The 13,802-nt window shown below is 32.0% G+C and overlaps 1 protein-coding gene across 1 annotated transcript; it reads right to left on the minus strand.

Annotated features, from left to right (window-relative positions):
* Window positions 1-617: 617 nt before the first annotated feature.
* LOC111317163 (zinc finger protein GAI-ASSOCIATED FACTOR 1-like) lies at window positions 618-4,144 on the minus strand. Its single transcript, XM_022919551.2, has 4 exons — window positions 3,367-4,144; window positions 2,843-3,239; window positions 2,445-2,746; window positions 618-1,935 (listed from the first exon to the last, which is right to left on the minus strand). Exons 1-4 carry the CDS (start codon window positions 3,488-3,490, stop codon window positions 1,175-1,177), a joined length of 1,584 nt encoding a protein of 527 aa, XP_022775286.1. The 5' UTR covers window positions 3,491-4,144; the 3' UTR covers window positions 618-1,174.
* Between the last annotated feature and the right edge of the window lie 9,658 nt (window positions 4,145-13,802).

The following is a 13,802-nucleotide window of genomic DNA, read 5'->3' on the forward strand; positions in this document are numbered from 1 at the left end:
TATTAAAAAATCATCAAATTGCAGTGAAAACAACGGAAACAAACATGGAGAAGAAGAGAAAGACAGTTAAAGACGCAAGGGCGGCGGCTAAATACAGAGAGTATTGTAGAGGGTTGATTTTCCCCTGAAACTGAAAAATGACAAGAAAGCAACGACAAAGTGCAATCAGGGGGCCATCCCTCTCTGTCAACCGACAACTTAGCATTTAAAATCCTAGCTAGAAAGGATCATTAAGATGTCATTCTCAGGGGGCTAGGACTTTCGAAGGCCTGAGAAGATCAAGGAGGGGACCCCAATGATATCTACATTTGATAGATTTTTCTATCTCCAATTATGTACATGAAAATTACCCTACATTGCACAGTTATTTTCTCCTTTTTTGTGGTCCAATGGATTCTGCAGTCAGTAATGACCCAACATCTGCCTCTGACGGCATTAACTTCTATCTTTTCAAAGGATAAAAAGGAAACTTTTGCTCTGCTTCGACAAGAAACCCAGGAAGAATTTGAGTTCATTCCCGCTTCTCAAGTTTTCCTTTTTCCCTTGATGGATTTTATGGAGCTTTCTGAGAATCTCCAGCCATTGTTTTGTAAGCTTCGGAAAGAATGAAAACAATATAAATAAAACAACAAATTTAAATTAATTGCAAATATAATAACAGATTGGTTTAAGGTTGACTTGGTTCAAACGAAGTGGAACCTTAATCCAGCCCACTGGATCAGATCAACCAAAATCCTTCCATTTTCAGCAATTTGCCAGTTCATGATGCTTTTCCACACTATCCACTACCCTGGAGCTACAAGTCTTAATAGCCTAAATACATCCCACCTGCTGTTTTGCTGATGTTTCCAAGCTTATCTACCTGACACAAAGAATGTCCGAACGCCTCCCCTTTACCCAAAACTCTTTACAAGGATGTTGATGTTCATTTTTTCTAGCTAGAGCAAACTTACACATCCAGTTTCCTAATACAGCTGATTTTTAACTTATACTACAAAGGCTATACTGCCCCAAGAAAGTCATTTTCGCTAGATCTTTTATGAAAATTATATGAAAATTATATTTTACCATTGTTTTCTTCTGCAACCCCGAATAGTTCCATGCTAGATGGCCCTGGACAATGAATATTTTTCTCAAAGTCAAATGGAGAAGAATAATTCTCATTTCTCCCAAGTCATGAGCTTCTTCCAATGTCCTCGCTGGTAAAATCTCCACCTCCAAAAGATGCTGCTGCTGCAGCAGCAACATCTAGTCCCCCTCCAATGGAGGTAATTAGAGCTGACAGGCCACCATTGGGACTGCCACCAGCAGCCATCCCCAACCCAAGAAAATCAAGAGTAGTTTGCTTAGGACCAAATACAGGAGTTCCCATCATCAATTCCTTTAATCCTGAACTTCCATCACAAGGAAGCCCAAGTCCAAGCCCTGCTGCAACAGAGACATTTTCGGGTTCAACTTGTCCCTGACCCCATTGCATATTGTCTTGCTGCACAGACGATGAAGATGATGAAACTATACCAAAACCACGAAGCAAGTATGCATTAGTTGCTGCTGCTCCCATCTGAGCGGCTTTCTGCAGTAGTGCTGTAGCAGACATAGCAGGTTGTGGTAGTGGTGCATACTGCCTGCGCTCTTGCCCTGCAGCACCGAATATTGATGAGCAATGGTTGGATGAGAGGCATAGAGAAATTGGTTCAGTGGATGTAGATGGAGCAAGGTCAGCTGGACGATCTGGTTGACCCATAGCTTGAATTAAGTCAGTGAAAGCCGGAGGTTGTAAGCTCACAGATGCAGTTGAGGATGCAAATAAGCTAGCAAACACACTGCTGCTGCTGCTACCATTGCTAACTGAGCTGGTGCTAGTGCTACAACTTCCATTTAGGCCTACCAGAGCAGGAACTTCTTCCACCATAGGAGTGGGATTTTCAGGCAATTCTATAACAATAACCGAGATAGAAGACAAATGAAACATTAGGGGACCTTACTTAAAAGCCTAAACATTGAGGCAAGGAAAGTTTTTTTTTTGGCTGAGGCATGGAAAGTTAGAAGACTTATCTTTATGAAAGAACTTTAGAGCAAAAAGCAGAACCAATAATGGTTTCTTTTCTCTAAATCTACTTTTCTTTTCTTTTAGCTTTTGAATCACTTTGGTCTTTTATCAAGATTGCAGAAATTGAAACTCACAGTTTAGTAAATGAGTTTATTTTCCTTCTTTCCTTCCTCGCCGAAATCTCAAGTCTCACCAGCCAAGTTAGTAAGACATCCAGATAACAACAAAGACCAGTAACAGACAAAAAAACTACTACGCTCCAAGATGCATCCAAAGACATAATAACAACAAAAAAAAAAAAAATTTCTTTTTTTAATTTAAACAAAACCAGAACGGACAAAATTGAAACTAACAAGATCGAAAATTTCCAAATTTAGTAATATATAAAACTTACCAGAACTTTGAATTGGCAAAACTGAAGAAGATAAATCACTAGTTGACTGAGGCACCGCTGGAGCAGCTGGAGTTGAAGCTGAAACTTGCACTGGTGCTGGTGTCGATACGGATGCAGGCGCAGGAGTAGGCGCAGGCGCAGGTGGTGATGATGAATCCGTAGCCTGAACTTTGGGGTCGGATTTCAAACTCGGATTCGCCACAGCATGATTCTGATTCTGTGGCTGAGGTTGTGTTTGAGCTCTAGCACTCTCCTCTGCTAACGCATCACAGAAAGCCCTGTGGGTGATAAAACAATCTCTCCTGCAAAAGAAAACCTAAACAAAATTAACAATCAAACCCACAAAAATATCTGATTTGTTTCAAAAACAAATCGAATCTTTAGATTGTTTTGAAAACCTGGAAAACAGAGTTCCACAATCACATTTGTACTCTCGAGTTCCACAAATCTTAGAGTGAGCTTTCCAATCAGACTGAACAGCGTATTTTTTGGAACATTTATCGCATTTCCACTTTTTTTCTCCATGTTTTCTACAGAAATGTTTCTTAATTCCCGTAAGATCGCCTAAAGCTCTTGTTGGATCGTGATGGACACAAGAGGGCTCGGGACAAACATAAACTCTCTTCTTCACTTCCTTACCCGATCTCTGCCTCAGCTTCCATGGTAAATTATGACCTCGTCTATGAAGCTGAAGATTTTGGTCCCTTTGAAACCCTTTATTGCAAATTTCACAAACGAATCGGTTCGTGGCTAGAAGAGCTTTCGGAGATAAAGCAATCACCTCTGCATCTGGATCTATAGCAACCAAAAAAAAAAAAAGAAATTGATAAAGGAACAAGGTACCAAAAATTAAAAAAAAAAAAGAAAAAGAAAAAGCCAAAGTTGGCTATTTATTGGTTATTGGATAGTTATTTTACGGTACCTGGCATTCCAGGGAGGTTACGTTTCTTCTTGGCTGTGGCTTTGGGAGGTGGGTTTTGGTTACCGGAGGAAGAGACGCTAGCTTCACCTGAAGCGGTGGAGGAATTATCTAAGTCGACCGGCATGACTTCAAAAAAGAGTTTCCTTGAAATCAATCTACAGCATTTATCCCACAATCCTAAAATATCCTTTTCACATACAAAGTTGGGTTTCTGCTTCTTCTTCTTTTATTTCTTTCCAGGGCTTTGTTTTATGTCTCTCTCTCTCTCTCTCTCTCTCTCTCTCTCTCTCTCTCTCGCTTTTATCTACCAGTCAATCTGCTTTTCTTTTTCTATTTCTTTTTTGCTCTGTAGGCCACCTACCGGCTCTCTGCTAAGTCTCTGACCAAAGTTTACAGTACCCAGAGAAGCTCAATGATTAAACCCAAACACTGAAAACCAGCTCTAAGGCTCTAAAGTTCAATCCAAGACCCCAGAAAGATAAAAAAATCAAAACCCAGAAAGCAAATCGAATCACTAACCCCTAGAGCTGAAAGATCCGACGGTCAAAGCCGAATCAAAGAACACAACAATCTCAACTACACCAAATATATCTCAATAAAACAGAGAAAGAGGATCAGATATGGATAACTTTATATAGGGCGGCTCAAAAAGAGCATAGAGAAAGAAAGAGGATAAAAACCACAGAACTTCATGTGAAAGTTTTTAGAGAAAGAGAAGAGACATGAAAGAGAGAAAGATCTTGATCAAGTTCTTTGGTCTAATTGCTCTCGCTGGCTTGCTTTTCAGAAGAGAAAAAAAATTTATATATGAAACAAAATTATTTAAATATTTATGTTAATCTAATCTGACTGATACACTATTCATTGTTTAAGAACAGAGAAGAGTTTGGAATTTTATTTTACCGTTTACTCGAGGGTTTTTGGGCAAGTTGTGGGGAGGTGTTGTTTTGTCGTGTAGCGAAGTGGTCTGACTTACTTTAGGACAAGCGCAGAGGAGGTGCCGATGGTGTTGGACTGTTCCTCGAGTATTTTGTAACAGTGGGCTTTTTGAACTTATTTATCTAAATCATGTCACTGTCATATCAGATTTTTTGTTTTTTAAGTTTCTTAAACCCTATCAACGAATTATTGGTGTGGAGTTTGGAATTGAGGGTAGAAATAGTAAAATTTTTATTAAAAAAAAAAGTATATAAGAATAAAAATAAAAAAGTGTTTTATATTTGTATTTTGATATTTAAATTAAAAATTGATTGTAAAAAGTTAGAAAGAGAGTAAAAAATAAAAAATAAAATAAAATAAATATTATTTATATAATTTTATTTATATATAAAAATAAAAAATTTATGAAATAAAATAATAATATAACCAATTGACAAATGTTATTTATATTAATTTGATTTAATTTAGTAAATTAATTTAAACACAAAAAATACCTCTAATCATATATTAATAATTTTTAATAAAAAATAATTAATTTATCTTTTATACCCAAAAATACCCTAAACAAAAGCCCAAGCCACGATTCCAACGTCCAAAGTCCACCCCTTTTTCTACACCGGCAAACCAAACAAAGCAGGCAATTCAAACCCCAGCCACAGCACACCCTTGCTTCCATCCAAGGACCAGTGATCAGCGAAATTTGGTACCTCAACTTTTGAAAGATATAACCCTGAAAAATAAGTTTTATAATAGTATAGAATTCCTAGATCCTACTCAATTTATTTTATCTAAAATAAAATTATGTGATATTAAATTTTTAGATGTTTTTTTTAAAAAATATCTTTCTGAATATCAAAAATTGGATGAAAAACATTCAAAATTTTAGTTACAACAATATTTTCTCAAACTTCCCTCACCATAGGATGAATTATGTTCACAAAATTACTTTGTTTACCTTGAGTTAAAACTCAAAACTGTTCATATTGCAAATCTCAGTATAAAACTGTATGATACTTTTGGATGTAGAATACACTACGTTCAAAATCAGGTAATAGAATACTGCCTCAAGCAAAAAATTGTAAAATAGGTAAAATCCAAACTTTCGTATAAACAATGTATAAAGATTTTAAAAAATGAATTTGAATTTGGTTGTAATAAATAATCTTTTTCAAAGAAAAATCGTTTTAAGAAAAAACGAAAATATTTTTGGAAAAAATAAAAACCCACAACTTTTAAACCTAAAAAAGGTAAATTTGTTGTTAACAAGAAGAAAAAATCTTCTAAAAATAATTATAAATATTTTTTCTGTGATCAAGAAGGTCATTATGCAAATACTTGTCTTAACAAATGAAAAGGTGCGAAGAAAATGGTCAAAAAACTTGGTGACAGTTTTCTTCAAATTTGTTTTGCTGATGAATTATCTGATGAAGAAATTTATTGTGAAGTTTTTTCAAAAACTAATAATAGTTTCTCTGAAGAAGAATCAGATTTTATTTTTATGTTAAATACTGAATCTAACCAAGATACAGCATCAGTAACCTCTTCTATAGGTACAACAACTACCAACGAAGAAGGTATGGTTAAACTCAAAAATATTATGAGAAAAACTCATTTTATTTCTGATGAAAAAATAAAAAAATTACAACTCATCAAACCAAATGAGATTTACAAAACAAGTTGGTCTAAAAAATTTCAACCTTAGTCTAAACGCCATATAGAAAAACTATCTGGTAACACAGTCGCTAACGATTCTAAACAAGGATCAGTAGAAATTTCTCTTTTTACTAAAAAAAATAAATCATTTTTTTTTAGATATCCAAAAGTCAAATACATTCATATAGGAATGATTTTGATCACCATTAAACTACTATTTTTATCCACAAAGGATATTCCCATAATAGCTGTTTTAATGGATCATCGATTTCAAAACCCTGCTAACGCTGTAATCGGAGGAATCCAATCCAATTTAGCAGTAGAAGTAGTTTTATTTAAAGTTAAACCAAACTATTTTATTTCTATTTTTGATGAAAACATTGAAAAATGTTTATGTCTTCGAATCAAAATACTTAATTTTGATTTCGAATCGACTTCGCATGATCTTTCAATCAACTGGTTAGCGGTATATGAATTTACAAATAGTACTAATACTTTTATCAAACCAATAGATTCTAATATTATTGAAAATTTTGAACCAAACACCTTTGATTCAGAAATTAAACCTAGACTAGTAAATCTTGCAGACTTATCAATCCTAAAAAGATGGTGTCTCGAAGATCTTTCAAATACTTCTAAAAAATAAAAAGTACCAAGTTTAGAATTTTTTTCATCAGGAAAAAATCTTTACTTTAAAAATCCAAATGAATCAACCAGTTTTAATCCAAACCTGATTTTACCACCCATAAATGTTTTTGAACATAACCAGATGATGATATTGAGAGTATAACTAGTAATCAATCTTTTTGTACTCTTTATCAAAGTTTTTTTTCAGGTTTTCATAGTACAAACAATACAGAAGCCCTCAGAAGAGCAAATAATATGCTCCAATCAAGTAATACTGATAATGCTCAAATTTTTATTTTTACAAGAGATAATCCATCTCAATAAGGTACAGTTGATAATCAAACCTATTATCATTGTGTTAATTCTGTGATTAACTCACATACTTTTTCTTCTAGAAAAACTAAAAATAAAGATATTAAAATGTTTCATTCTATAAATAATTTTCGTATTTCTAAAGAAATAATATCATTTGCCAACAAGGTAAGATATTATACTTATATAGAAGGTTATTTTTATTTTCAAAACTATAAACCCTATAGTTTAAATATTTTGATTGACACATGAGCAACAATCTCTAGCTGTCAACCTAATGTTTTACCATCAACAAAATGGCAACCCATAAAGCATCCTATAATAATAGTAGGTATCGATGGTAAAGAAACCATTGTTAGCATAAAGGCAAAAAATATACCTATTGCCTTAAATGATAAAAAATTCATTATAACTAAAATATTATGTTTTCCTAATATGCATGGAGACATTCTGTTAGGAAATAATTTTATACATAGGTATTTACCATTTTCTGTTTATTTCGATTATCTTGTTTTTACTATTGACAAAAAATCAATAGATGTTCTTTTTTTATCCAAGCATAATCATGTTTGTGATGATGGTTTTCGACCAGAAATAACACATATTTTTTAACTTAAAGCTATTGGCTTTATAGAATTTTGCAAGAAAACTTCAGTGAAAACTCATTGTAGCTTTGGAAATGCAGTCTTAGATACTGTAAACTTACTTTTCATTCTCCAAAAGAGATTATTAAAGTAAAATCTATGATCTATACCAAACAACATATAGATGAATTTGAAGTTCAAATTTCAGAATTGCTTGACAAAGGTCTGATAGAACCAACTACTAGCCCTCATTCCAGTCCAGCATTCATGGTAAGAAACCATTCTGAAATTAAACAAGGTAAACCTCGAATGGTTATTAATTACAAGAAATTAAATCAAAATCTTATTTTTGATGACTATTTTATCCCTCGTAAAGATGTTTTAATTAATTTAGTAAAAAATGCTAAATACTTTTCTAAATTTGATTGTAAATCAGGTTTTTGACAAATTATGCTAAAAGAAACCTCTAAATCCCTTACTGCTTTTAGTGCACCAACAAGCCATTACCAATGGATTGTTATGCCTTTTGGTTTATGCAACGCACCTCAAAGCTTTCAACGTTAGATGGACAATATTTTCAACAAACATAAATAATTTTGTTGTGTATATATTGATAATATTTTAATCTTTTCTAATACTTTAGATGAGCACAGAAAACATATGAATATTATTGCTCAAGAATTTATTTTACATGGTATTATTTTGAGTCTAAAAAATGTTGAACTCGAAAAAATTAAAATTGAATTTCTTGATCTTAATCTTTCTGCAAACGGACTAACCCTGCAATATCATATTATCTCCAAGATCAGAGACTTTTTAGACGAACCGGATAATATCAAACAGCTACAACAGTTGTTAGGTATACTTAATTATGGTAGATAATTTTTCAAAAATCTTTCCAAAAAGGAAAGCTATCTTTTACGTAAATTACATAAAGATAATAATTTTGTTTGGACACCTAATGATTCTGATATTATCAAACAGATAAAATCAGATCTAACCACTATACCTAAGGTCTATTTACCTAAACAAGATGACCTATTAATTTTAAAGATAGATGCTAGTGATGAACATTGGAGATGTGTCTTAAAAGCTAAAAATCTACATCAAAAAGATGAATTGATTTGTGACTACAATTTCGATAAGTTCAAACCGAACGAAATAAATTATATTATTTTTGAAAAAGAATTATTAGCCATAAAAAATGGTATACAGATATTTCACATCTATTTAGCCCCAAAGATCTTTGTTATTTGAACAGATAATCAAGCAGTCAAAACTTTCTCTAAAATAGAAAGTTTTTTGATAATCTTAGATGAATTATGTGGTATAATTTTCTTTGTTCTTATCATTTTCAGGTAGAGTTTATCAACGGAGATAAAAACCTCCTTGCAAACTTTTTGAATAGACCACATGGATCAAAAAAAACACCCAATCCATGATATAGGTGGATGGAGAACCATCAAGAAGAAAACATGTAAAAAATCTCCTTCTTCTTCCTTTTCTACTCTTTCTCCACGACCTCTGATTTCCACAAATCTTAACTTAGGATTTAACTTCTACACTAATCCTAACCAAGGATTATATCTCTATCAACAACCTCTTTATTGACCTCCTTTCATGAGGATTCAACCAGAATACTCACAGTTTGCTCAAGATCCAAACGAATGGACACCTATGAGTTATTCTCAAATAGTTTCTTCAACAGAATAACTGCTTAAAGGAATAAAATTCTCTAACCCAGAGATTAAATATTTTTACAATCCTGAACTTGAACCACAAGTCTACAGTTTGTTAAACAAAGTTTGAAAATCCCATCTCTCAAAAAATAAATCCAGCTTTAAAAAAGGGTTGACCAACTTAGCTGAGTTCTTAGTCAAACAGGCTAAAAAATTTTAGAATTTTAAAGAAATAGCTTTCTAAAGCCTTCTATCAACAAATTTGCTCAAACAGCAAGATATTGATTTCTTTGATTTGGAAAAAAATCAGTATAGTCTTCAAGAGATAAACAATTTCTTGAATTTATGTGAATATTTTGAGAAAGAAAATTATATTTCTTCTAAGCTAAACAAGCTTAAAAGAATTCTGCTCTTCCAAAAAGCTACGGTATTCTTAACCAAAGAATTATTCCAACAAATTAATACTTCTATTTTACAATCAACAGAAACACTGTTGATAGAAAAGTTTTCACATTATTATACTTCTACTTATATGTATAATACATCTTTTGGTGAGTATATACCTAAACTTAAGTTTCGACTTAACCACGAAAGTTTTGATGTAAAAAGCATTGAATTTAATTTAGTTGGACAAATAACTGTATAAAATTATTCTTTTCACCTTTTAAAAGATTTTCTAGCTTTTATAAAGCATCGCTTTATTGAATGTATAAAATGGTCAAAACATATTTTCTACGTTCACTTCACTATATACAGTTTTTTGGGTACCTTTCAAAAAGAAAGATTTTACCAACCCTATCAAATATGAGAATTTGATACCGTATTCGATGGACATTTTCTATAACCCTTAGATATGCTTGATCCACCTACCTATCATATCGAATTCTCAGATGATTTAAACAAAATCATCTTTAAATATACCAACTCAAATTCTTATAATTTCTAAATAAGAACTGACCTTATGGACAAAGCAAAATTTTTTTTCCATTTAGTCACCAAACCAGACTATCCAAAAATAGCTTACTGGACAGATGACAGACGTATTTTTGTTAAAAAAATTTTGCAACCACATGAAGATTTTGATATAAAAAATGCCCCAAAAGTAATAAGCTTTTGGATAAATTATCTAAAATGAAAGATCTTGATCATCCAACTGATCTACTATACCAGTATAAAAAAAGATGGTAGATGTGAAACAAATCATATTCAGGATCACCACAATCTCTCCAATCCCTTAACGCATTGGATGAAGAATTTCATAACTTAAACAATGCTATGAAAGGATAAACTGTGCATATTCTAATCTAGGATAAGCCAAAACCAACAGCCGACACAAAAGGATAAAACTCCATTCGACGCCAATGACTAGCAAACAGAAAACACTGTAACAAAAGATAACACGTCATTGTAGCAGTCACTGTAGCAAAAAAAGATAGAGACCTACTACGAAAGACACTGTAGCGAGTCGCTACACTGTAACAAAAGATAACACGTCATTGTAGCAGTCACTGTAGCAAAAAAAGATAGAGACCTACTACGAAAGACACTGTAGCGAGTCACTGTAGCGATACTATAGATAAAAATTCTATTGTACACTGTAACGGGTAACTATATAAAATTACTATTCATAAGTTATAATTTTTTTATTTAAAGCCTCATTGTAACTAAGCTCGATGAGGCAAACTTTAGAGATCAACCTACTTCTCTTTCATACTTCTCTCTCTATACCCTTTCTCTTCATTTTTTTTTATCCTCCATTTGTATACAGATATATATATATAGCTTTTGTAATCTTTTATACATAGATCATTTTCGTACCCCTCTTTATAAATGGTATCAGAGTTCTAGGCTTGTAAAAAAGTTTGCTAAAGCTTGTATTACTGATTCTGTAATAAAAATCTATTTATTATTTATTTTGTAAGATTTTTTTTACTCTTAGTTGCATCTTCTGCATAAACTCTTTGTTTCAAAGCTCATACATGTATATCTGACTTGTGGCTGGCTTTTATGGCTTGAGTTACCTTTGTTGCTAGCCTTTCAGAACAGCACACCGATTTTAAACACCAGAAACATAGAAACTTATGTAGAAAATTCTTGTATTTGTCAAGATAAGTCTTATAATCATGACTTGCATATAGATCTTAAGTATAAATCTAATAATATTAGCATAAGTAGAACTATAAATGATCTAATAATATTAGCATAAGTAGAACTATAAATGATCTAATAATATTAGCATAAGTAGAACTATAAATGATTTAATTGATTTAACTTTTTTTTTTTCATAAACTTTTTGTAAAAATTGATAATGTTGAAGATAAAGTAGATATGCTTGTAGAAAAGATGGATCAAAAACATGTTTTTCTAGATACATCAACAGACTTTGGACCACTTTACTATGGTAATATCATGATGAACGATGACAAACCCTCATATTCCTTAGCAAAAAAGAAACAAGAACAACTTGATTTCTACTCTTATAAATATATTATTGAAAATTTTAAAGATAAAATGGAAAAAACTGAAGATCTGTAACAACAGATTGATTATCTTCAGGCTATTGAGACTCTTTATGAAGAACATAAATATCTTTTTATTAAATATAAATATCATTATATGCTTAACTATGACAAAACTAATGCCAGTAGTGAAGAAGCAAATGATGATATAGTAGAAGATAATTTTAAAATTCTTGCTATTAACCCAGTAGTCAAGGATGAACCACCTTCATCCGATGAAATCACATCCAATGAAGAAGATAGTTCTGTTGATCAACCAGATCCAGAACAAAGTGAAATTTCTATCCCTCAAACAGAGACGCGTGAGAAGATAAAAGCAGAAGCAATATCTAACCCAGATATTGATGATCTGAGACGTTTTTCAGATTTATTAGATCATGATATAATGGATTAACATCTTCCTCATTTAAAAAAAAAATATTCTCACCTAAACAAGGATGAGATTTTACAAACTTCTGACTCTGGCCAAACAAGTCAAAATAAGATCGAAACCTCTGTTATTGATTCGTTAAACAAACGAACAATTTCTCAATGCGGTACTTATTTAAACTTAACCAAAGTCCTTCTTAAAGACTATGAAAAAACCATAGACGATTGGGCACAATCTATGTCTATTGTTATCACAGGTTACAAGGAGACTTGAAATAAAGAAAGATTCCTCAACTACTTTTGTGGTATATGGCAAGGAGATGTCCTTCAATTTCTCAAAAAATGAGAAAAGACAATCCTTGGAGAACAGCAGAAATCCTCTCTGTTAGCTGCAGGCAATATACCTCAACTTTTGAAAGATGAACAAACCCGCCAAACTTACAATCAAACCAGGGACCATCGGACAACAACGGGTCGAAATGGATTGAGTTTCTTTCACCTCAAATTTGATTTGATTATATGTATAATACTTAAATTTAATTCGATTTTTTTAATTTTTTTATAGTTAAATTCTATTCGATTTGATATTATATAAAATGATATTTAATTTGATTTAAAATTAATAAAATATTATTTTTAATATAAATATAAAATAAATAAATAAAAATATAAAATTAATTAAATAATTATATATCTTATTTTGAACCTTTTTCTTTAACATTAAATCAAGATGTCATTGACATTTTTGAACTATTAAATCAAGATGTCATTGACATTTTTGAACTATCTTTTATTGTTCATTAACTAGCACTTGAATAAAAGGAGATTTTGGGTAGTATGATCTTTATATTTTATTTTTGTTTTAGTTTGATGATAATGCCAATAGGGTTTTGAGTTTCTAAGTAAGAGCTTAGAAGGGATATACAACCAAAATGCCGGCATTTTTTTTTTCTTTTTTCTGCTAGGTCCATCATAACTTGCATTGACTATGGGTGCTTTTTATTTTTCTTTTTCTTTTTTTTCCCTTTTTTTCTAGTTCAACCTCTGCATTATTCTAGCTAGGCGTGATATGGGCCCTCCACAATGTTATTTTTTTTCCACTTCTGATACGGCAAGGCCACCTTTGCCATCAAAATCTCAGCTTAATCAGGTTAGCCAATGGTACTATTTCCATCGCTGATAAACTTAATCCCTCTAGCCTTTCTGGATTCTGGACTTTGAACGCTGCTTTACCAGTATCCAAGCTTCAACAGGAAATGAAGTGTCATATCAGCGCAAATATGTCGGATTATAAAGGAAAAGAATTTTCCTTTTAACCCAATATATATCTGCCTTCTTGTTTTCCTACTGGCCATAATCCAGCCGGGCCCCATTTTCCTGAAGGAGCCTGACGGCAATGTGCCTGAGGTAAAAAGCACCAACTGCTTTTGGTATCTCATCAGAAGCAACTATTTCACCATTGATCCATGAAAAAAAAGATACCCAAAAGCTTGATTATGGGAAATCTACAATGATAAGAGCAACCAGGCTTTCTGTCTCATTAGTCATGACTAATCAGGGTGCTAAAATATCACCAGCTTACCAAATAGACTGCGTTTTCTCTGCAAGTTACTGTTAACATATAGATCTAATAATTTAAGCGTTCATGTAAAATATTGATAATTTATATATTTATATTATATTTTATATAAAAATTAAGTATTATGATGTGTATCAATATAAAAAAATATAAAAAATATATTTTTTATTTTATT

Source organism: Durio zibethinus, chromosome 24 (genome assembly GCF_047325235.1).
Source record: "Durio zibethinus cultivar Kanyao isolate XHJ-2024 chromosome 24, ASM4732523v1, whole genome shotgun sequence".
Lineage (NCBI taxonomy): Eukaryota > Viridiplantae > Streptophyta > Magnoliopsida > Malvales > Malvaceae > Durio > Durio zibethinus.

Excerpts from the sequence above, each read along its gene's own strand:
- LOC111317163 (XM_022919551.2), bottom strand. The coding sequence starts at position 3,490 with ATGCCGGTCGACTTAGATAATTCCTCCACCGCTTCAGGTGAAGCTAGC. Across the intron at positions 2,747-2,842 it reads TGTGGAACTCTGTTTTCCAG|GAGAGATTGTTTTATCACCC; the intron begins GTTTTCAAAACA and ends TTTCTTTTGCAG. Across the intron at positions 1,936-2,444 it reads TTTGCCAATTCAAAGTTCTG|AATTGCCTGAAAATCCCACT; the intron begins GTAAGTTTTATA and ends TTATTGTTATAG.